The sequence below is a fragment of the Chamaea fasciata genome, unplaced genomic scaffold, assembly GCF_029207755.1.
Source record: "Chamaea fasciata isolate MVZ Bird 193981 ecotype frontalis unplaced genomic scaffold, bChaFas1.0.hap1 SCAF_1, whole genome shotgun sequence".
NCBI lineage: Eukaryota > Metazoa > Chordata > Aves > Passeriformes > Sylviidae > Chamaea > Chamaea fasciata.
Genome location: NW_027094086.1, coordinates 138,127,773 through 138,152,244, shown reverse-complemented (window position 1 = coordinate 138,152,244; position 24,472 = coordinate 138,127,773). Strand labels below are relative to the sequence as shown.

At 41.5% G+C, this 24,472-nt stretch overlaps 1 protein-coding gene across 1 annotated transcript; it reads left to right on the top strand.

The window, feature by feature from the left end:
* MAP3K8 (mitogen-activated protein kinase kinase kinase 8) lies at positions 1–20,186 on the top strand. Its single transcript, XM_066199665.1, has 9 exons — positions 1–82; positions 3,203–3,329; positions 4,236–4,596; positions 7,659–7,823; positions 9,277–9,538; positions 12,130–12,236; positions 16,228–16,380; positions 17,031–17,277; positions 18,777–20,186. Exons 2-9 carry the CDS (start codon positions 3,295–3,297, stop codon positions 18,908–18,910), a joined length of 1,464 nt encoding a protein of 487 aa, XP_066055762.1. The 5' UTR covers positions 1–82; positions 3,203–3,294; the 3' UTR covers positions 18,911–20,186.
* The last annotated feature ends 4,286 nt before the right edge of the window (positions 20,187–24,472 follow it).

The following is a 24,472-nucleotide window of genomic DNA, read 5'->3' as shown; positions in this document are numbered from 1 at the left end:
GAGTTCCCCGCGGGACCCGGCGGTGCGGAGCGGCGCGGGCTGCGGGCGGACGGGCGGCGCGGACTCTCCCGGCGCCCCGCGGGTGAGCGAGGACGGGGCCAGCAGGGCAGGGGGGGCGCCGGCGGAGCCCTGGCGGGATGGAGCGGAGCGGGACGGGGCTGCGCTGCCGGGAGGAGGCGGCTTGGGCCCCCGGCTGGGGCCGCAGTGCTGTCCAGGGCAGGTCCCCGGCTGCCCTCGGCCTCCGGAGCTGCGTCGTGTGCCGGGGGAGCCGCCGGGGCTGCGGCACCTGCGCTGTCCCGGGGGCTGCAGGGCAGGAAGGGGCTGGGGCTGGACTCTGCTGCTGCCAGCGCTGGGAGAGTCGCGGATTTTCTTATTCCAAGTGAATATGTGAAATGTCGAAATTGTTGGTGTTTCTTGTTCCTTAACAGTAGGTTTTGTTGTTTGTTTGTTTGTTTTTTTCAGAGAGATTGTTTTTTTCAAGGTTTGTCGATAAGTTTTCTTAAAAGTAACTAAGACTTTGTTTTTCATTTCTAGTGGGCAGTCACTTGTCACTTAGACCAGATTATTCTCTAAGAGCAGCGCAAGAGATCTTTATTATGGGTATATGATTGTGTTGAGCCAGTCTATGCAGTTTGTGGCTAGCTTTGTTTTTTTTTTTTTTTGGGGGGGGGGAGGGATGTTGAGGTTTTTTTGTCTGTGTGTTTTTGGTTTTTAGATTTTATTTTTATTGTAGATTTTGTTCAATTTTTTCCATTGTTGATCCTTGACACACAAGAAGTCCCATAGGATCTCAGCAGCCTGGTATCCCGTTACTCTTTTTTAATATGATAGATTTAAGGATGATCTCTGGCAGCACACTTCTTAGGCAAAAGGGGTTGAAAAGCTATGCAGAGAATAGAGAAATAAACCTTTGGCTTACAAATTACTCATGTGATGATGTTGAAATATTGGCAAAACTGGAGAAAGAGTCTTGTGCTTTGGCAACTGACTTAAGTGTTTACGTGCAGTTTTATTTTTCCACTGCAGGTAAACTCAGTTTTTTAACTGAGAATCCAAGTAAAGCATACTTAGTGATGTCATTTCTTCATGAACCTAGATTATATAGGATGATTTAGAATACTACATGAGTGCTGATACTAGTATAGGATTTTAGGGATAAATAGGAAGAGTGAATTCCCCCCTGGAAAATGGACCTTTTTTTTTTTTTTTTCCTTTTGCCTGTAGGTTAAATATAATACCAAATTGCTTCATGATTAAAAAAAAAAAAATCAGCTTTTATAGTCTAGACACTGCTTTTATTGTGAAAACATTTAGTGCTTAGGGTTTGCTAGATATATGGAAAATTTAAATCATTTAAGTTGGAAAAGACATAAAAATTATCAAGTCCAACCCAGCACTATCAAGCCCACCACTAAACTGTACCACATTTACATGTATGTCTTTTAAATCTTCCCCCCGGGATGGTGATTCCACCACTTCCCTGGGCAGTCTATTCCACTGTTTGACAATTCTTTCAGTGAAGAAATTTTTCCTAATGTCCAACCTCTCCTGGCACAACTTGAGGCCATTTCCCCTTGTCCCATCACTTGTTATTTGAGATAAGAGACCAGCTCCCACCTCACTACCTCTTCCTTTCAGGTAGTTGTAAAGGTGAAGGGTTTGCAGCTTTTCTCAAGCATTAAAAGCACAGAACTGAGAATATGCAGGTTATAGTCACTTCTTCATGTTATTCAGAGCTTTCGGGTAGTAGTAAAACTGTCAAGAGTATTATTAGTATTATGCTCTAGTTTGGGAACATTTTGAGGAACAGAGCAGAGCTGGCACTTCCAGAAAGCTAATTTTAGTCTAATCTGTACAGATGCTTTGTGTGTGAAAATGCTGTCAGAGAGTAAATTAGTTTAACTGTGGTACATATTTGTCTTTATCCACAAAAGACCATAGCATCTACAGGCTCATGTTTTTCTTCAGAAAGTCCCTCAGGACTAATTTGTAACTTTACACATGAGGTCTCTTGGTTCCTTTTATGACATCACTGTTGCTTTTCTTTTGAACCCCACAAATTCAGCACAAAAAAAAAAAAAAAAAAAAAAAAAAAAAAAAAAAAAAAAAAAGGACAATGAATAGGAGTCCTGCTCTGGGGAAAACCAAATCTCATTTCTATTAAAAAGTAATCATGTTCAGGCTTTGTTAATAGCCTATAGCTTGGTCATGGAGCAAGTTGAGGTGATGGGGGCTAGCATCTTTTCCTTTTTGTGACCTCTCTGAGCACCCAGGATAGAAAGCCTGGACCTCCCCAATCAAGTTAGCGCTTGTGACCACAAAATTTGCAACTTGGCTGCCCTAAGGCTGGGGGTGTGGGTTGATTAGGGTAGAGTGCTGGTGAAAGTCTCTGTGCCTGTCTTGGGGGAACGGGGGGGGGGGGGGGGGGGGGGCACAGTACTGCTCTGCCACCATCACTCACAGGGTTTGGGTCTGAGTTTGAAAAGGAACAGGCACTCTGTTTTCAGATGCTGCATCTGCTGTCCTGTCCTGCCTTTTGAATTTTCAGCACGTGGTCTGATTTCTTTGCCAGCTCAGACACGTCATTTTACTTGGTTTTCTGCACATTGGAGCTGACGTAAATACTCTAACCCATGAGAAATATGTGCCACAAAGTTTCTGCGTCCTTGTGGTGAGGGTAAGAAAGATAGTGATCGTACCCAGAAACTGTGCCTGGGTAAATGCATTGCTCCATGGCCTCAGGGGACCCAGCTGCTGCTTGTCCTTGAGATAAGGTTTTGTTTGCTGTTTTTTTTTTTTTAAAAAGTGTCTTTTTGCCTACTTGTTATCTTTTGCAAAAAATAGATGGTGCAGTGGATTACAAAAAAGGGAAATGAGAGCTCTCTAAAGAGGGCATGTGTAGTCAGTTCTGGTAAAGGAAAAGGAGGTCTTGCTCTTTGCTTAAGTAGGCATAAGACAGAATAAATCTCAGGACCTAACCATGGAAAAACTATTTTTCACTACTACTTGGAAATCTGGGTGATACAGTAGCTTGATTCTTTCTTGAGCTGTCATCTTTTTCTGTAGAAAAATCCCCTGTTATCTCTACCTTGTGATTACTAACTCTTCTTTCCAAGAAGCAAATGGTCTATATGAGTACAAACCAGTCCTTCTGCTTGAGCTGGTATGTAATGGCTTTATTTGTTTTGCCTTTTTTTAATAGACTGCCACAGAACACTGTGAAATTATCATCAGTGGTAAATACGGGTTCAGAAAAACGTGATGACTTCAGGGATTCTATTGAGATGTTCTTAAATGGTTTTGAGTGATGTAATCAGGTTAAATACAAGGTGAGTGCTCTAGACATTTATGTGTTGGAAACTATTTGTGTCAGTATTTTAATGACTGACCATGTATACATTTTTAACTTGAATATGTAACTCTCTGGAATTGAAAGGGACTTTTTGGGAAGTTGGATCCAGCTTGCTGTAAATCCATTCTAGGAAAGTAGTTGGAATAGTAACCTAAAAAGTTATTGTTAGTGTTAGTGGGAACAGAACAAACTGCTGGAAACCACTTCAGAAGTGCATTGCTGTTACAATAGCTCAGTTTTCGACTTCTAAAAGTCAGGGTGAAAAATTCAGTTCAAGTCTAGTTCGGACCAGGTATTTGCAAAGAAAAAAAAAAAAAAAAAGGATTTTGTGTCTCAGGTGGCAACGGTTGTGCTTCCTACAGTGATACTAACAGATGTAACTAGTGGAATGACCTTGCTTTGTGATGTTTCCTTCTTTGTGAATACATCACAGAAATTGTCAATACAAGCATAAACTAATTTTCAATTAGTTTAGACATAAACTACTTGAGAATGTTAATATCTCTCTTTGTCATTCTTTTCCAAACAATGAATTCCTTTGTTTGTATTTAGGGCGCTCCTTCATTTTTGCATATCTATCACAGTGGTGTATTCTTACTGTAACTGTTCCTCCTAGGGAAAGCTTTATCATAGTCAGTTCTGAGAGTGAATGACAGGGGAGGTTAATTAATAACTTCTAAGTAAATTTCACTAGCAAATATTTTTCCATTTTGGCTTCACCCAGGAACCTAATTACGATTTTCTCCATAATACAAGCTATTAATTTTAAATCTAGCTATATAATGATGAGCTGCTGATCACTCTGATAACTCCTTTTCATTCTTACTTTGCTAAAATGAGCTTAGGTGAAAAGTGTTTTCAAGTTTGTTTTTTTTTTTTCTAGGAGTGATTTTGCAAAGTGGACAGTAATGGAGTATATGAGCACGAGTAGTGATAGCAAAGAGGAGATTGACTTGTTGCTTGCTGATCTAAATATGTCTGAGGTGATAGCCATCATGGAAAACCATTATCCAGGTGAAGACATTGCAGTCTATGAAGATAACTTAATTACAATGTGTGAAGAGGCAAATCAAAATGATGAACGTGCAGAATCATTGCTGTTTTGTGAAAGGGAGGTCTCTTTGATGTCGTCGGTCAAATACGGGACTGTGGAAGACCTGCTTGCTTTTGCAAATCAGGTGTCTAACACTGCAAAGCAATTTAAGGGATGCAGACAACAGGAATCTGGAATCCTCTTGAATATGGTACGTCTGTTTTCCTTTTACTTGTCATTTCACAGACCTTAGGAATTAGAAGTTTTTAATAATTCTAGATAAAGATCAGTTCCAGGAGTGACAGGCTGTGGTTTCCTGTGCAACCCTGGGGCTGGAAGGGGTCTCTGAGCCTATCAAGTTTAGTGCCTGCAGCTTCAGGCAGCTGTGGAGAAAGAACTGTTGTTCAAAAGGATCCACTCTGTTATCTCCTAGTACCCCTGGAGGTTAGAAAACATTTCCCATTACTGAATACAAACATGAGACAAGCAGTCAAAAAGCAAAATCTACAACTCATTTTGTCCTTTCAGTACTTAAATGGGGCTTATAAAAGCCACAATTTGTATTAAAAAGAGAGAGAGTGACTTTTTGGAAGGGTGTGTAGTAAGAGGACAAGGTGGAATGATTTTAAACTAAAAGTGTAGAGATTTCTTTACTCTGCCAGTGGTAAGGCTCTGGAGCAGACTGTACAGAGAAATTGTGGCTGCCCCATCCCTGGAAGTGTTCAAGGCCAGGTTGGATGGGGCCCTGAGCAACTTGACCTAGTGGATGACTAGGTCATAGTCATTGCAATTCCCATAGGAGGGGAGTTGCAACTAGATGATCTTTAAGATCCCTTCCAACCAAAGCCTATCTATGATTCTATGAATTGTGATGGTTTACAGGTCTGGGAAACAGTAAGAATCTTCTAGTCCTTTGTGTTTGTGTGGTAAAACGTTCATTATGCAAACTCCCAAAAATAAAGACCTAGGATCTAATGATGTAGTTCCTACATTTGCTCTATCTGCACAAAATGTCAACAGTAGTAATATGAGGAGAAAAAGCACATACTGTCAAGTGTGATTTTAAGAGTTACAATATTATGTGACATCTCACACCGCTAAATTCAAGTATATATGTGTGTTGAGATGTTATTTTTTTCCCTAAAATTGTTTGTGTTCTACTAGCATCTCTTGATATTAGTGTCATTAAATTTTTGTTTAAGATCAGTGTTGCAATGGAATTCTATTCATGTCTGATGGTGTTGCTACTGTATTTTTTTAAGATGCTTTATGTATATATCATCTTAAATATTTTGCATGTAATATATTTTATATGTGAACACTGCTTGCTTGAGGCTTACTGGTTTTTCAGGGCATTGCTTTATTCTGATTTGGAGGGAGCATTGCAGTATTGCAAAACAATCACTTTTCAACTCTGTAACATTGAAATGACACTTAGTAATATTAAATATTTCCTATACTCAGGATAGACACTGCTCTACATACTCATGGTTGTTTTGCTTGCATATTAGTTCTACAGATGCATACAATTGGTATGAACCAAGTACCATTAGGTGCACGTGATCCCATTATGCAACTGAGGGTTGGAGACAGTATTACCTGTGCATGTATTTCAGCAGGGGCATTGCCCTGTAAATATCCACAGCGTTTTGGTTAGGGTCAGGAGTGTTTCTGATTACCTGGTGACCCTCACTGACTGCTTGCATCAGTGGCTTGCATCACAAAGGGTCTTGAAGTGCTCAAGCTGGATTTCTTTTAGTTAAAACTGAACTGAAAGATGCATTGCAGCCACAGACAAATGTTCATAGGGTCAGGCTAGGAACTAGTCCTAAAAGCCTTCTGAAAACATGAATAGTGTGGTGGTTGTTGCTGTCTTGCTCTGCAAATCAACTCTGCTCAGTGTCTCTTCCTTTCCAGGATAAAGTGTAACCCATATGGATTAGTCTCAACCCTTTGAAATGCAGAAGTAGGCAAGCAAGGTGTACAAATTATTAGACATGTACAGATTGCTTTACCCTGATTCTAGTAAATAGAGGGAAGGCTTGTTCTCTCTATCCTAAGCAGAATACTTTTTATTAAAGACAGCCCCCCATGCCCCCTTGGCCAAAGGTTAAGAACTTATCCTCCACAGATTTAGGAACTTAGAAGAATTAATTTATTTCAGTAGGTACAAATCACAAATGACAATTTTAGCAGTCAAGAAGGTACTTTCCTAATTGAAAAGCATGAAGGTAGATCAAAAATGAAAGATTATATGTTACATCTTAAATAGAAATCTAAACCAAATAATCTTCCTGATATGCTGTTATCTTAAAAAGTGTAGCTGAAGAGCTGAGTATTTGAGGCCCTGTGACAGACATGAAATGATAAATATCTTTGATGTGATTTTACGTCTCTTCAAGAATCTTGATAAATTAGCAGTAAGGAGATTAAGGATATCCCAGATACTGGCTGAAATAATTAGAAGCATATTCATAGGGAATATTATTAATTTTGTAGCTGGGAAACTGAAGAAGCCACATCAGAGATGAAGCAGTACTCACATGGCTGTAGTTAGGTGTTTGGTCTTTCTCTGTCACATGTAGAGGGAGGGAACTGTTTGGGAGAAAGATTTAAAGCAAGATACTGGCTTAGGTGCCCTGAATCCCCTCGTTGCCTAGTTGGTGGTACAGAAGAACCAAAGCTCACAACATTACCCACCTAGAGGGGAGGCAATGTTACTCCCACTCTTTTTTTTTAATCTATGGTATTAAACTAGAGGAAAGTGGCTGGTAAAATTAAGACAGACTTCTTTGACCTTTTAATAAGCAGCAGAAACTCCAATACAAGTTGGAAAATTAAACTCCAGTACATGTGATATTAGGAAATGCTGAAACTCTTGCTCACATTGTATAAGATAACCTGTGAGTTACAGGTATGTGGCATAACAAGTTAACAGATTACAGGAAGGACAAACATGTGCAGGTAAATCTAATAACAAGAGGTGGGTAATTTCATTAACCTAGCTGCTGTTGTTGTTGTTTCAAGACAATTAATTGCAACTTACACTTCATCAGTTAGTCACTGGAGAGAAACCTGGATGCCTGGGCTGTGAATGGCTGCCACACCTCACATGCTGTTCCCATTTGGTGTTACTAAATAAAGACTGCTAAGCAGATCATGTGCATCATACACATAAGTGATATATTTTTTCCCCACTATATGTATAAAATTAATTAGATTTGATGTAATTTTCACTTCACTGTGGTTTTTATTATTTATTTAACTCCACAGATCACACCCAAGAACGGTCGCTATCAAATTGACTCGGATGTGCTCCTGTTTCCATGGAAGTTGACTTACAGGAATATTGGTTCTGATTTTATTCCTCGGGGAGCTTTTGGGAAAGTGTACTTAGCCCAAGACAGAGAAACCAAGAAACGAATGGCATGCAAACTGGTATGTTAGTTCAGTAGCTTTATCTCTGAGCAAATATTGTATAACATACTATTTGCAGTATATTTTCAAATATGTCTGCATCACATTCCACTGATGGCTGATGATCATCTTGGTTTTGTTGGCCTAAACAAGGTGGGGAAAATGTACACTTCTATTAGCTTGTTTAAATTTTTTGGCTCCAAAGCTGCAAATGTTTCAGCATTTTGAGAATATCTAGAGCTGTGTGTAACTGGCACATGGGCTGTGGTGCAGAGTGGATTTTCTATTTGTTCTGCTGTGGTAAAATATCTGTGTGAGATCCTACCTCTGCTGAAGGTGGTAGCAAATCCCTGCTGCTGCAGAAGTTTTAGGCTCTTGGCCTTTAATTGAGGTGCTCAGACTTCAGTTTTCTTTACTCCAGTGCCATTAAAGTCCCTGAGAACTCAGTATGTGCAATCTTACTCTGTTTCGGACACTGACAGAGTTAAGGTTGTGGGATGCCTCAAAAGAACTGCTGAGCACTGCTCTACTTTTATGCAAGCCAACATTTTCTTTCATCTATGCTTTTTAACATACTATTTTTGAATTGAGCAGCAAATATTCGGGCCAGTAAAAGAGCAGTTGGGACATTTCTCGATATCCCCCAGCTTGTGAACAAGTACTTGTATTAATTCTGTGTGTGAAATACTTGAGCAGGCAGCTGTATGTCCTTCCTCTGCAGTCAGTGTGTCCACATGGGGACAGATTGTTAGTTGCTCCTGCATAACCCACTGCAGAATTAAAGTATCCTAATATTTCTGAAAATGCAAACAGTATTTCTCATTGAAATAAATGAGCCTCTTATTTGGTTCACAGGCGCAAGTCCAAGGGAAGAAAACTAAACAGAGCAGTAGTAGCTTTTCTGTGTGTAAGCAAACACTGCTTTTATTGTCTCAGCAATCTGCCATAAGTACTTTTTAAAGAAATATCGTGCTGCTGGCGCTCCCTTCAAAGCAGGTTTCATTTCTTGTAAGCCATAAACCAGTGCTGCTAAGGACTGAATTGAGGTCACTAATGGGCCTGAGCACTGCAAGCACTGATCCACCTGTCAGGTGGGTGGGTAGTTCTGGTAGTGCAGATGAGTGCACAAAGCTAATGGAAAAAGCAGTGGGAATTTTATCTCCTTCACCAGGAAGTTTGCATAAAGCTTTTGCGTAATCACTGCATTTTGACAGGAATAACTCTTGCTACATTGCTTTTTCTGGGAGATTGCATTTTTTAATTGGGCATAATTCCAAAATATCTCTCAACTTTTAACAGGATGTCTCTCAGCTGCAAAGGAAGAAAAGTCACAAGAGCAAAGTAAAGCTTAGTATTTTAACAAGTGGATACAAGTGCTATACTTCCTTCTTTTCTGTTAACCTATAGAATAGTTAGTGTCCACGTGGATAACTTGTTTTTGTTATGGATAACTGTGGTTTTGTTTCAATCCTAGGTCCCAGTGGAACAGTTCAAACCGTCAGATGTTGAAATACAGGCATGTTTCCGTCATGAAAACATTGCTGAATTATACGGTGCTATTTTGTGGGATGAGACAATCCATCTCTTCATGGAAGCTGGAGAGGGAGGATCTGTCATGGAAAAGCTGGAGAGCTGTGGTCCTATGAGAGAGTTTGAAATAATTTGGGTGACGAAGCATATTCTGAAAGGACTTGACTTTCTCCACTCAAAGAGGATTATCCACCATGATATCAAACGTACGTCTGTGTGATTCCTGGAGGTCCTTTCTGGTCCTGGCTGGGCTGGGGCCCTGGGGGATTCCCTGGGACTGAGCTGGGGCACGTAGCCTTACATCTCTGAGTGGGAGGGATGGATAATGCTTAACAAATGGCAAGGTCAGGTTCTGGAGGTAATAGTTACTTACACTATTTATTAATTCACTCCAGCAGAGAGGGTAATTAGAAAGTCAAAGATCCTATGCCATTTATGAGCAACTCAATTTAAATAAAAACCTAAAGAATGAAATTATCATTCTATGTTCAGCCAGAAGGTTCCTGCTTTCAATATAAATTCATTCTGAGTGTTTCGTGCTCACCTTCAACTCGCACCTTCTTTTAGGTTTTACATTTTTACACAGCTGTTCCTCAGTTTGAGACACTTTGGAAGTAAATACATAATTTTTGCTGGTATTTTTCTTTCAACAAGTACAGCAAATTTTAATATATGTTTGCTCTTAAAAAGCTCTGGATATTAACATGTATAAACATTCAAACATATTGATGCGAAGCCTAAATTAAATACACTAGTATTAGATTGCTTTAAAATTCAACTTTAATGTGTTGCATTTAAATTAATATTAAATGCTGTTTCTCCCAGTATCACCTCTGCCTGCAGATAGATTCATCTTTGTGAGTTTAGTTAGCTAAACTTGAGGGTTTAAAGTAGAAATATTTAGACTGGAGCATTACAGTAGTTCACAGAAGATGATTATTAGGAATTGCTAATTTTTTATCTCAGTTTTGCATTTTTAGTTTTTGGGTTTTTTTTAATTTCCTGTGGGTCAGTACTTTAGATGTAAGTCTTTGAGATTCTGACAGCTACAAAACTGATTACTTTTCCCCTTAATTTTTCTTTCTCATTTGTACTAAGTGTCTTTCCTATGGGTTTATTTTAATTTGCAGTAACAAAGACATTAATTAAATGATCTAAAAACCAAACCAGCCCAAAGCCTGCTACATCTACATAGTGAATAGGAGAACCGGCCCATTGTGAATGTGGTGGATATGAGTGCGTTTTACTTTTCCCAGCCTTTTCCTGTGTTGGTGGATGCAGGGCAGATGATGAGGCAGAGGTTGCCTGGGGCAGATGTGGTTGCCCAGAGGTGCCTGGGGTGAGCCCTGATCACACTCCTGCCTGTTTGATGCCAGGGGTGAGCTGGGTGGTCCAGGCCTGAGGTGGAGCCATGCCCGCTGCCTGGCAAGGCAGCCTCCATGCAGGGAGCAGTGTGTGTTTTCCCTTTCCAGGTGAAATCAATAGAAAAGACTGTTCCCCAAAACCTCTGATTTCTTCCTCACTCTATCTGCTGCTTTTGAGCTGCAATTGAGTCTGTTCTGCTGATACAGAAGATGAGGATTTTATTGAGAGGAAAAGAATGCCCTGAGTAAGGAAGGGGAGGAAGACATTCTAGTTCTGGGGAGGTGTTCAGTGCTGCCACTCATTTTAACCCTTGGTTGGAGAGCAGTTTAACCATCAGGCTGTTTGGTGGGGGGAGCTTCAGCTGCAGCTGGGGCTGGGTATGGTCCCAGGCAGGCAGCAGATCCTGCTGCACTGTGGCCCTTTGCACCATCTCTTATGGGGTGTTTAAAATCCTTATCTTCAAAGTTGTCCCTAAAATTACAGAATAATGTAGTCTATAGCACTGGTAAGGAGGCAGCTGTGTGAAGCATTGCTTCAGGAATCAGCACTGCTGAAATCAAGCCTTTCCTCCCAGTGGGTGGTCATGGTAGGCACTGTCAAGACAGAAAATGGCCCACAGTTTCCTGTAAGAGAAATGTGTTTCTGTTGTGTAACTTGGAGGCTTCATTTTACCACATCTTCTGAAACAGCAAACAAGAATTTCTCAAGGCTCACACCGTGCAATACATTCTTAAATATTTGATCGGAAATACAGCTGCAAGCAAAGCCTCTGAGTACAAAGTTGTGCCTTAGGCAGAGTTTTATGAAGGAAAGTAAATTAAGTTACTAGATACTGCTGCAGTTTAGAGGGAGTTTGAAATGCTCAGTCTTCTATTGCTTTTACAGTCATTGTCTGTCCTCTGTTGTCACACTCAGCTGCCCCCACGGACCAGGGCAGGTGACTGGTGTGGCTGCTGTGGAGGGGCCCTGGTTACTCTCTGTTTCTGTCTTCACTTAAATTGCTGCTCTAGAAAAATCTCTTGGTGAGCAACAGTTTTGCTGTTGATAGCCAGAGGTGCCCAGCATGATCTCCACCTTTGAAACCATTAAACATCTTCAGAGCACTGTGCTGTGGTGCCTGCCAGTCTTCTACCTTCCTTCTCTACCCTCAGCCTTTTTCTCTCTCTGTCTTTTTTTAAATTTTAAGCTAAGAAAATGACCAAACATTGATTCTTTTACATAAACCAGTCCAGTTTGATTTTTAAGATATGATTTAAAATTGAACCAAATCATTATCCAGACCTATTTTGGCTAGAAGGATATTGGCTGTAGAGAGTGGTTGTGCTAATCTCTTTCCCTTTTCAGGCTAGCATCTGAATGAAACAGGAGTGTTGTAAAATAAACACCAAATGTGCCAGACACTTAAATGATGTAATTTTTGTTTTTCTTTTAGCAAGCAACATTGTCTTTATGTCAACTAAGGCTGTTTTGGTGGATTTTGGCCTAAGTGTTCAAATGACTGAAGACATTTACTATCCCAAAGATCTTAGAGGAACAGAGGTAAGAAGCTGAAGGGACAAAAGCCCTTATATTGCATTAGTCCTATGGTTGTGGTGTTTAGGCTCAAATTTGAAGCTAGAGGGTTAGAAGCATGGGTAAAACAGTTACTGTTAAACCTATTAAAAAGTTACAAACATTAATAGAGTCTCAATTATATTTATATTTTCAACTTGCTGAATGGAATACTTTGAAAGTCGTGTCACTTTCTCTGCAGTCCCATTTGTTAGCAATTATTCACTGAAGTCAAACAGTACTCTGAGGATGGTTGTTTGCAGTGTTTCAGCAGCTGGTCAGAGACACTTCAAACAGGAATTTGTCCTTTGCTCTTAGCAAAGCTTTCGTCTGAGATATTCAGTATGGACTGGGGTAACCTGCTCAACACCGTACTTTGATTCCTCCTTCAAAACCACAGAAATTACAGATGTCTGGGTTTCATCCCTTAGCCCTTCTAAGCTCTGTTCCCCATCTACATGTAACCCTTTGGTTCTTCAGAGGTTGTACATGGCACTGTTCATAATTATGTGGTAAAGTTGCTTAGACATTGCCATGGTGGAGGTGGGGTCCTTTTCAATGTTCTCCATGACTCTGAGATTCTGCACACCACTTGGACTGCATTCCTGCCCAGTTGTTTCCAGGGCTGGAGTTTTATCGAACAGCTAAGCAGCAACAATTAGCTTGGATAGCTGCTGCAGATGTGGCATTTGTGGTCTCTTGCTGGAGGAGATTGTTTACAGGGAATGCTTTAGCTGAAATGTTGGCACTTACCCTTTTAACAGTCTTCCACATGTGTACAGAGGAGATCCTTGTGTAACTGACAAAAAACCATTTCACTTTTTAGAAGGGTAGGATTAACCAAGATTTCACAGAAGGTCAGGTTTGTTTGTTTATTTTTTTCAAGATAATTGAGAAAACACTTGAATATTTGTTTTCAGTGTCTTTCTAGTCAGGGGAGTTAAGAGCCTAAAATGCTTGCTGAACTGGAAGCAGCATGCGTTCTGGCATTTCATGTATGAGCTTTGTGGGGTTTTTACTTTAGTTTGGGGCTTTGTGTGCTGTTAGTGAGAATAAGAACAGTGGTGGGTATGAGTTGGTAGGGTATTTCCTGATGATGGAGGGGTGTGTAAACAGGAAATTTCCATGATTGTGGAGCAGGCTGGTAAGGATCCACTTCTGGGTCTTGGAGGACAGGCCAAGGTTGTATTAGTAAGAACAAGTGAAAAGTGAAAACACTTCAGTGTTTTCACTTTGCCAAGCGAAAAACACTTAGTTCTTTTTTTAATAGGAGGAAAGTGATTCTACACACTCTGATGCCTGTAGTCCTGTTCTCAGAAAGCTGATAATCCCCCCAACCCTGAAATATGGCCATGTTTGGTGTTTGCTGTCTCGGGGAAGCAGCAATCCTGCTGCAGCATTGCAGCCCGAAGTGAGGTTGGAGAGACAGCTCTAGGAAAGGAGATTTTCAGATACCAGTGAAGGACTTGGAGGCTAATGTTCCTGATGCTTCTATAGGTTTTTAGACTCACAGTCTTCATTCTAGGCCTCTTCCTCTCCACAGTGCCTAATCCTGTTACCCACAAATGCCCTCTGTAGTCTGGCTTTCTTGATTTTTTTTTTTTTCAAAGTAAGATCTTAACTCTTTGAAGTCCTCTTGAGTTTTGCACCCTGTATTATGCAGCCTTAAGAAGTGGTGCAGTTGTCCTGCTGTTCCTGCATGTAATTGTGCAACCCCTGGTTGGGGCTCTGTCACTGCCATGCAGCATTGTGCCTGTGAGCTGGCCGGCTTCTCTTACATCTGGTATTGGCAGGGACTTGTGTCCTTGAGGGAAGTGGCAGGTGGAGTAACCTTTGTCCTGTGCATGTTCTCTGGGAGTCAGGATTTTTATTCACTTCTGTAGCACAGAAAGTCTGAGTGTAGTGAATCTTCTTTGTGTTTATGAAAATGAGTAGTTACAATTCTGGGCAACAGGATTAAAAGATAGTTAAATTTTGTTTAGATGGTGTAGTGTGACAAAAACTGGTATTCCTGCTTTTGTGTACAAGTCATGCAGAACATTAAACTGTGGTTGTTATGAAACTGCTCTACAGGAAATACTTTTTCTAGGCAGTTGCTATGCTTTCTGTTATGCTTCTGTCACTTTGTTAAAATATGTAAGCTTCAGTTACAACCATTTGAGGGTAAAAAGTTGTCTGCTAAAGTTTATTGAGTGTGGAAGGTATGATTCATTTTCAGGAATGCTAAACTAAAACTAGTGCAGCATGAAGAAAGGACTGGTTCTTAGCTGGGCTGTGACACTGGTCTGACTGGCAGGCAAGTGCCAGCCCACCAGTCAGAAGGAATGAGAATGGGAAGTTATCCATGGCTTGAGCTGTCTGCTTTGGTGACAACAGACTCATAGACCAGTCTGAAATCAAAGCTTTGGAGCTCATTTTTGATTTTTGTGCCAGTGCAGTCAAGGTGCATCTTGACTATTTTCTCACCTTAACTGCAGACAGGATCTTGTGCCAGCATTCTTTTTTGAAGGCAGCTGCTTTTTGCTTACGTAGATTTCACTCTAGCTGCACTGTGTTTGCCAAAGACTTCTTTTTACAAAATTAGAACTTCTTTCTGCCTTATGAGATTTAAAAGTGGAGGGTGCAGATGCACTGATTCTCTTAACCCTGAGGAAAGCAATGGATAAGACAGTAGCAGCTGCAGACACCTGCTAAGGCTTTGCACACACTTCCAATCACAAGTTCTATTTGCAGATATGGAATGTAATTTACTGGGAAAATTTCCTTGGAATTTGCGTGAGCCCTACAGCCCTTCTCAATCTGTGGTAATAAGCAGTCAAACCACGTGGTGATGACTTAACTTCCTGCCCTTGTGTCAGTTAATAGCTTTTAATGTGATTCTTTGTATCAGGGTGACTTGAACTAATTAAAGTTCGTTTGAATCCTTTAGAGGGCAATTGGGTGAGGGAAAAGTAGAAACTAGGAGCAAATATGGTAGCTTACTAACTTGGTGTGCTGTGGGCTGTGCCCATGTGGTGTTGAAACCCGCTCCCCGGGCCAGTGGCAGCGTCAGAGCTGTGCAGGGTGTGCCTCCTGCATCCTGCCTGTCTGGTTCTCCTCCAGCTGCACTCTGAGCTGCCTGTTGCTGGCAGGAGCTTCCAAGATCCTTCTTCAGACTCTTGGCAAATTCAAATGTTTCACTGAAATGTTTGGATGGAAACTATTTTGGTTTCCATCAAGAAAGATTAAAATTTTTGGTTTGGAAAAAGGTCAGAAGAGGGATTCTTGTCTTCATAGCTGCTCTGGGGGTAATCCAGTGGAAAGAGCACCTAACTTTTATTTTATACATTGCCTAAACCTGGTTTGTTCCTCATAATCCCATTTCTCAGGATAATGCTCCAACATGCAGGTTACTGGATAAGAAGGAGGAGGTAAAAAGAGTAAAGAAGACAGGACGGTATATATCTGTCCGTTCTGCTCAGAAGGGTTGTGTAGTATTCTATGTAACAGGGGTCTGAGGAGTGGACTCCTACCCCCATGTGGGGGGCTGTCAATAGAATTTACCCTCTCTTTAGCTCATGCCGAGCCATTGTTCAAGCAGAGTGGAGCAGTCCCAGCAGTGCCCCACAGAACAAACTGGCAATTCAGGCACCTCCTTTTGCTGTGGAGGGATGAGGCTTTGGTTGCTCATCTGAACAAGGCAGAGCCATGGCTTGAACCTCAGCCTCTCACAACTCAGCTAAGGCCCACAGCCACTGACCTGTGGCTTGTCTGGGGAGAGCAAGCCTGAAATATGAGTTTGTCCAGGTACTGTCTCTTTGGCTGTACTCATATACAGAACGGAACTATTTTATTTCCCAAATGATGCTTGCAGGTACTAGTGGCATGCATCCCTTCAGAGGGGGGTTTCCAGGATCACAAAATGTCATTAAGTCATCTTTGTTTGTTGTTTTCCCCGTTAAGTAATCTTCTTTTTTTTTTTTTAAACTGTTTTTCACAGATTTACATGAGCCCTGAAGTTATCCTTTGCAGAGGCCACACAACAAAAGCAGACATCTACAGCATGGGAGCTACTATCATTCATATGCAAACTGGCATCCCGCCCTGGGTGAACAGATACCCTCGTTCTGCATATCCATCCTACCTCTATATTGTAAGTGCCCTTAGCAGAGGCAGCTCAGTATCAGTTGGAGGGTTTCCTCTATTCTTATTGGGAAAGCTCCAGTCATATAAAAACTATCAAAATATTTGTCAGAGAGATGACATCATCCTTTTTGCTTCAGGGGAGGGAGGGAGGGAAGAAGTGGGTTTTGATCATTTAGGGGAAGACAGAGACTGAGCTGGAGTTGTCTCTGATTTGTGTTTCAACTTACAGGCCTTGGGTTTACTGGAAGGACAGGGTGAGATCAGTGCGAGACTTGATTGAAACAAGCCCATCTGTGTTCTACTTGCCTGTTTTCCTTAGAAATTGCAGATAAAAACTGGAGCCTTGGCAGATTTGATTCTTGCATTCTTCCAGTGTGGTATAGAAATCTGGTGAATTTGCATTGCACTGGATTTTAGTCTGACTTAAAATTTTTTTGAGTTTTTAAATTTATTATAAAATCTGATTTTTAAAAATCAGATTTCATGTAGTTGAAGGATTTTGTGTAGTTGTATGTTCTGTTCTACTTGACCAGCCCTACTTTGGGAGGTGATGAGTCCTAACTGGGGAATTCCCAGACCACTCATGTGGTTATCCGTGCCTTCCTCTTCCACTGTTTTTGGAATAACTGTTTCCATGGTCTTTTTTCTCTCCAACAGATACACAAGCAAGCTCCCCCCTTAGAGGATATTGCTGAGGACTGCAGCACTTCCATGAGAGAATTGCTAGAAGCAGCTCTGGACAGGAATCCTAATCACAGGCTGTCTGCAGCAGATTTACTGAAACACGAAGCCTTACACCCACCCCCGGAAGAGCAGCCGCGGTGCCAGAGCCTGGACTCGGCGTTGTTTGAAAGGAAAAGACTGCTGGCGAGGAAGGATCTGCAGCTGCCAGAAAATATTACAGGTAATGCGATCAGGCTCACTTGCCTCGTACTTTGTAGACTTCACTTTGTGTCAAATCTTGATTTCAATGAGTGGTAAGGAACCAAGGAAACTCAAAACACACCTGGAAAGTGACCGGTGAAAATCCCAGTCAGATGAGATCAGACCCCGAGGTCATTAGGTGATCTGTAAAACGCCCATTGACTTCAATGGGGAGGAACTTAGCCTGAATTCTGCAGGGCTCTGGAAGGACTAGCGTTTGGAAAAGCAGTGGCAATCATGCAGGGCACTTCGTGAAGTAAAGATTGTTGTCCCAAATTGACTCAATTTGCCATTGTACTAGAGATGTTTTATAGACACTCTTGATTTGTAAACAATGACAAAGTCCAACAACCACAGGCAAATCCAACACTTTTTGCCTTTTTAAGGAAAAACACACACACAAAACCTTAACTAATGTTGCTGAGTGTCGGCAGTACAAACCCTTTGTTTTAAAACTAAAAGTGACTGTGGGATAGAATGCTGTTGCTCTTGTGCATTAGTAAGTGCTTCATGAAGGATAATACACGAATTAGGTAGGAACCAGCCCTTTCAAGCCCAAGCAAGATTTAGTGCCAACAACCTGCCAACAGGCTTCAAAATGATTTTCTTCTGCTTACCAAATAAATTAGGAGGGTTCTGACAAAAGGCTTTGAAAGACTCTTCCCAGACAAGTGGTTTATTTAACTGGGATAAATATTTTGAAAGATATCTGTGCAAAGTTTTGAGTGCTGTAATGAATAGTTGTTGCAACAAATTCACTGAAAGAGTCAGATACAGTTTTTAAATTTAGGATGGCACTGTATCTTCTGGATTTTGCCTTTGGGGTGCATAATCCTTTGACCAGCTCAGACCATCTGAATCAATTCTTTTGAAAATGAAAAGAATATTTTACCATTAAAGTTGGACTTTATTATAGGTCTTGAGATTCCAAGACACTCATTATACAAGTATTCAGGGGAATTCTGCCATTTCAAACCAAATCTGTCTTTTCAGATCTTGATTTAAAAGGAATAAGAAATCTGAAACTGATGATCCTGTATTCATTCTCTATTGTCACATCCAGACAAAGATGATGTCATGTGTTTAGATGAGAATTTCCCTATGAGGAAGCAGAATTCTCAGATGGCAGAAAGTTAGCAGGTTTTTTCTTGCACCAAACTCTCCTTTAAAGCTATAGCTCAGAGGATGAGAAAGCTCTGCCTAGCTGTCCCAGCTGATGGAGACTTTTTTTTTTAAGTAGTTGAACACAGTTGCTGTTTTCATTTGCAAACTGATTCCCTTTATCCTAATATTGTGGGTTGGTTTGTTAGATTTTATTTTATTTGAGGTTTGACTTATGTTGCACTTAAAAATTTTCTAAACCACAGAGTAATAAGATAAAATAATAGGCCAAATATTCCACTAATAACTACAAACATGAAAATGAACTGATACAGCTATTTATGCAGTCATGACATGGTTTCTCTATTTTCTTTTTAGATTCTTCATTGTGTAACGGGAGCATGGAAGAGTCAGACCTGCTAAAGAGACAAAGATCACTCTACATAGACCTTGGAGCTCTTGCTGGTTACTTCAATATTGTTAGAGGACCACCAGCCTTAGAATATGACTGACTCAGTAACATTTTATATTGACGGGTCAGAAATGGACCTCTACCTCTTAAAACTTGATTTTAAGACTTGATTTTCCAATTTGTACATAAAACTATTGCCATTATAGGCTGTCAAATGTGAATAGTGTTTAATTGCACAGATGATTAAGCTAAACCCTTAGGGGCTCTGATAAGCTGATCTCATGCAGTGATGTTTGTGTGTCTGCTGGTTGACCAACAAGAAGATGGCCAAAAGAACACTGCTGGGAATGTCTTAATCCAGGATATCTTCCTGTGCTGGGCCTTGCACTTTTGTAAAACTTATAATATATGCTTGCAGGTAATGTCAGGAAAAAATGTAATATAACTAAGCATATGGGCTGTAAGATTCAGTCTCTCTGAGCTGTCCTTAGAGAAAACCTTCCTGTCGTCCCCCACTTCCCCCCCCCCCCCAAAAAAAAAAAAATCCTTGATTTAACTGGTAAAAGACTGGTTCAATCTTGTTCTGTCTTTAAGACTTGGTCAGTCTCTAGTCATTCTTTATGAGAATCAGGGCCTCCCATAAAATGAGCTAATTTCTATCAGCTGTCTGTGGAGCCAGATTATCACTTGCTTACAGATGGGTTTTCACTTTGCATCTTCCCTGGGCAGTGGGAGCTCAGCAGGAGGCTGTCCCCTTCTCTGTGGGTCAAGGGAATCTTTCACTGGCAGTATCAGTTAGCTTTGGGATTTGCATAGCAAGTTGGCCCTGACAAGTATGACAGTGACTCCAACTCCTTCCTGTGTTACAACTACTGCAAGGGTATCTATGATAGTTTTCAAGGTTAGATCAAATGTTATTCCCTATTGGTAATAGTGGGCAGGCTCCAAACTCTTGCTTTTTAATACTTTAAAATTGTACACATGTATAATTGCTGTGAGTGCTATGGTTTGGAAAGTGTGTCATTAGTGACAAGCAGTGTTTATGTTCCTATGGAAATGGAATTATATTGTTCTTGCTGTGCCTCATACATTTGAAACATGATGTTTTGGATGATAGTAAAACTATGTAAACTGCATAGTTCTGTACATCCCATGGGATGAGAATGTAAACTTTTATAAAACTCTTTCTGATGCTTAGGATGACTCTTTATAAGCATTTTTGTTAAATGGCATACTGTGTATGTTGTACACTGAATCTTTTCTGAAGCACAGTCTCTTTTTCATGTCTGTTATTTAATGCTGCTCCTCTAACACATGATCTCGAACAGATGATTTCTAGTTTGATACTGATATGGTCAAATGAATAAATCCAGCTCAGTGCCTTGAGATGTGGTCATTCATCCTTCATCTTCAAAAACAGCATGGGGCTGCAACTGCATTTGAGTCAACACCCCTTACTATGACCCAGGTACACTACAGGCATCATTCCACTCATTGGAAGTAGGGTGAAGGTGATTGTTGATGGATTTTGGACTCTGGTAATAGATGGTAAGTATGTCTAGCAAAATCTCCTTCTCACACCCCAACATTCCTTATGGACTGCCTGGGTGTTGCACAGCAGTTGTGTACATGGAGCACTTCAGTCCTGATGTTAATTGCTGCAAAAAATGCTGTTGCGAATAACCTACTTGCTCTAGTGCTTTGTGCAGACTCTCTAGATAACTAGTTGCTTGGAGGAGAGCTGTGTGAGGGAGCCCTCTTAGTATTTATACTGACTGTAGTGATCAGGATGTTCAGGGTTTGCCTTCAGTGTGGCTGACTTAAAGAAAACATCACCTAATGGTTTGGATGGTCACCTTTGGTTTCAGACACCTGTGTTCAATTTTATGATCTCTTGCTGATAGCTTTTGATCTTTAAGGAGATTCACAGAATTAGTGGGAAGCAGCTTTTCAGGTATAACTGGAGGTGGATTTATAATCTCTCCTCCAGTTTCCCTTCTATAAAATTAAGGTGTTTATTCTCACCAGACAAGGGCTAGGGGTTAGGCAAATGCTTATCGAGTGCCTGTATATTTCAACAATGAGATCCATGTCACAATTGCAGACTGCTAGGGGTCTTTTACCTCTGTTTTAAAAACATTACACTGACTTTTCTTCTATTTTTTTTTTTCTGTAGTGCTATTCTCCTTTCCCCCACCCACTTAAATGTTTTAGCATGGAAATTTGCATATGGAGACGCTATTTAATATAGGCTCACTATTTCATATTTGGGTTTAGTTATCATATATCTTCTTACTAAGAAAGTAGTAAGTGATCAGGTTATCCAAAATAATTACATACAAATGTATGTATTGCCAGACATAGGTAAAAAGGTTTGGCTGTGTGAACCAATAACTCTTTATAGACACATCCACATGTCTAAACAGAATGAGGGTTTCAGGATATATATCACTTCAGAGGACTGGTACACAATCAACAAGCAGCTGTTCAGGTATGCTGAACACCAAACATTGCTTCCAGCTCTGTCAGCTTTCTAATAGCTGAGGACTATTTCTCAGGTGAGCCTTAGGCTTCAGCATAGCAGGGATTTCTCTGTAGAGCAATACATCACATCCCAAACATCTCACATCCCAAACATCCCACATCCCTCAAGCATATCCCTCAGTAGTGATCCCTGCATTATGTAGGTTCACTTGTTTATACCAGCACCTGGGGAATGAGGTCAGGGAAATGAACTGGGTTAGAAATATCCTGGGAGGGGGAAGATTACTCCTCTAATCTGGTTGCCTGAGCAGCTGTGTACTCAGAGCAACAGAGGCTGGAGGTGAGGGGGAGGGAATGAAAATGGATGGTGAGAAAACCCTGTGCTTGTATCACAAGCCCCAGGGTTTGGCTGGTCAGTGCTGAGCCATTGAATTTTGCAAATGTTTTGCCTCTGTTTGCGTTGATTTCTGGTGTGTAGTTTTGTTTTCTCTTGAGGGAATACTGAGATTCATACTAAACTGCAAAGGACAACACAAGTGCATGGGGAAACCCACTGCTCACAATAATTGATTGTGCTGGTTTTGGCTGGGGTAGAGATAATTTTCTTCACTGTCCAAGGCTGTGTTTCAGCTTTGTGCTGAGAGCAGTGTTGGTAACAAGGGATGTTTCTATTATTGCTGAGCAGGGCCTGCAGTGTCAAGGCCTTTTCTGCTTCTCTCAGTGTCTCACCAGGAGCTGGGAGGGGATACAGCTGGGACAGCTGACCCCTCCTGACCCAAGGGATATTCCAGGCCATACCATGTCATGGTCAATGTATCAAGCTGGGGGAAGAAGGGGGAACATTCTGAGTGACGGTGTTTGTCTTCCCAAGTCACTGTCACATACACAATGGAGCTCTGTTGTCCTGGAGATGGCTGAACACCTTTCACCCATGGAAAGTGGTAAATGAATTCCTTGTTTTGCTTTGCTCATGGGCACAGCATTTGTTTTACCCTTTAGACTGTGTTTATCTCAATCCATGAGTTTTCTCACTTGTACCATTTCAGTCCTCTCCCTCATCCCACCAGAAGGGAGTGAACAAGCGGCTGTGCAGGCTTTAATTGCCTGCAGCTGAGGGTAAATCACAACACTGATGAAATTAGGGAGCCAAATGTACCTTTTGTTCTCCTGGGCTTAGCAGGTTTCTTATCTCAGCCTGTGACCCTGGGACTGAGATGACCATGATGCTCCTCAGCAAGGCTTCCTGATGTTTGGAAGTTTGAGAGAAGCTGCAGTAGAAGTACAGAGCAGTTTGCCAGCCCTCCCTAGGTGCAGAGCTAAGAATTAGTCCCTTTGTGGAGACCTTGGAATAAACAGTGCATTTCTCTGGCTAATTGGCAGAAGTAAAGAAGCAGCTGAGGAAGAGCCACTGGAGGTGTGACCTTGCAAGAGCTGGGAAGGCCAGGTTGGTTGTCTGGGAAGGACTGGGACATAGGGAGATGCCTGGCGCTGTGAATGGCCAAAACTGGGAACATTTGCATGACTGGGGACAGCTTCCCTTGGGGCTGTACTGGCTGCTTCCAAGGCAGGCTCAGACACCATGAAGGCTTTCTTTGTTTCCTGTGCTTTGCTTTGCATCCCTTGCCCAGGGACTTTGCATATTCCCAACACAAGAGCACCAAATCACTGGTTGGAGCCCAGCCACCTTTTCTTTTCTTACAGGAAAGGCCCAGCAAGGTCCATTTCTAAAACTGTTACCATCCAAAGCTAACAATTTGGGCAAGATGAAAACAAGTCTTTATAAATTGCACGCTGACCAAAGTCAGCAACGCCCAAAAAAAAAATCCAGCCAGACTTTGGGAGTGGCTCATTACAGTCCCATGGGTGCTGCTTCAGGCTGGTCACCAGACACAGCCATACTGACAGATGCTGGGGTGTGGTGACTCACCAGGAAGGAGGCAAGCTGCTCTGACAGCTTTGCTCACCTGCACCCACACTCCTGGTAAGGCCACAGCACGTGGCACCTGAGCAGGGTAGGTAGCAGGGCCACAGGGGCAACCTGAGCGTATCCAGGGGCAGGTGGGTTAGTCCAGAGACAGGCTGTGAGAGGGAGGATGCTCCAAGAGTGAGGTGTGCAAGAGAAAATGGCTGTATCTGATCCTCATCAAAGCTGTATGCAATGGCACCCTCACACTCACCCACAAATTTGGTCTCAAGTGTGAACCCTGTTCCTGTAGGAGCCATTGTCAGAGGAGGGATGCTACCATGGTGTCCATGCACAGAGACCATGCCCCACTTGCAGTCTGTGACATTAAGCATAGCTTTGTCAATGTGAAGAAGTCAAAAATAATTAGTGATGTTTGCAAAGTTTAAATCCTTCCTGATGCTCGTAGCAAGTCACACGCTGAAGTGTCATGCAGCCTAAAAAGGGCAGGAAGGTGTCCATCAAACCTCTGAACTCCAGCCACAGAGTCAGTGCTAGGCCCGGGGTCTTATCAAGGCTGCTGCCAGTGCAAAGGGTTGCCTTCTTCTCTAACTCTCAGAGTAAGCCAAGGTCAACTTTTCTCCCCCTTCCCTAATTGTTTAACCACAGCTGGCACTCAAGTATTGTGCAGCTGCTTCCTCAACCCCTCCCCATCCCTGGAGGGAAAGAAAGAACACAAGGGACTCAGAGAAAAAAAAAAAAAAAAAGGAAAAGAAAACAATACTTGTGAGTTGAGACAAGAACAGTTTAATGATTGAAACAAAGTAAAGTGTGATAATAATAACAATTGTAATTAAAAAAAAAAAAAGGAACTATAAAATGAAGAAAAAATTAGTAATGTACAATTCAATTCCTCACCACACACTGGCCAATTCCCAGCCCATCCCTAAGCAGCAACTGACACCTTCTGATCAGCTCCCCCCAGTTTATACACTAAGCATGATTTTCTGTGGTGTAGAACATCCCTTGGCCCAGTTTGGGTCATCTCTCCTGGCTGTGCTCCTCCCAGATTTTTGTGCTCCTCCTCACTGGCAGGGCATGAGACACTGGAAAGTCCTTGACTTTGTGTAAGAACTCCTTAGCAACAACCAAAACATCAGTGTCTTATCAACATGAGTTTCATTTTAGATCCAAAACATGGCACTAAGAAGAACTTAGTAGGACCAGCTACTAAGAAGAAAAAGAATTCTCTTCCAGCTGAAACAAGATCACCTC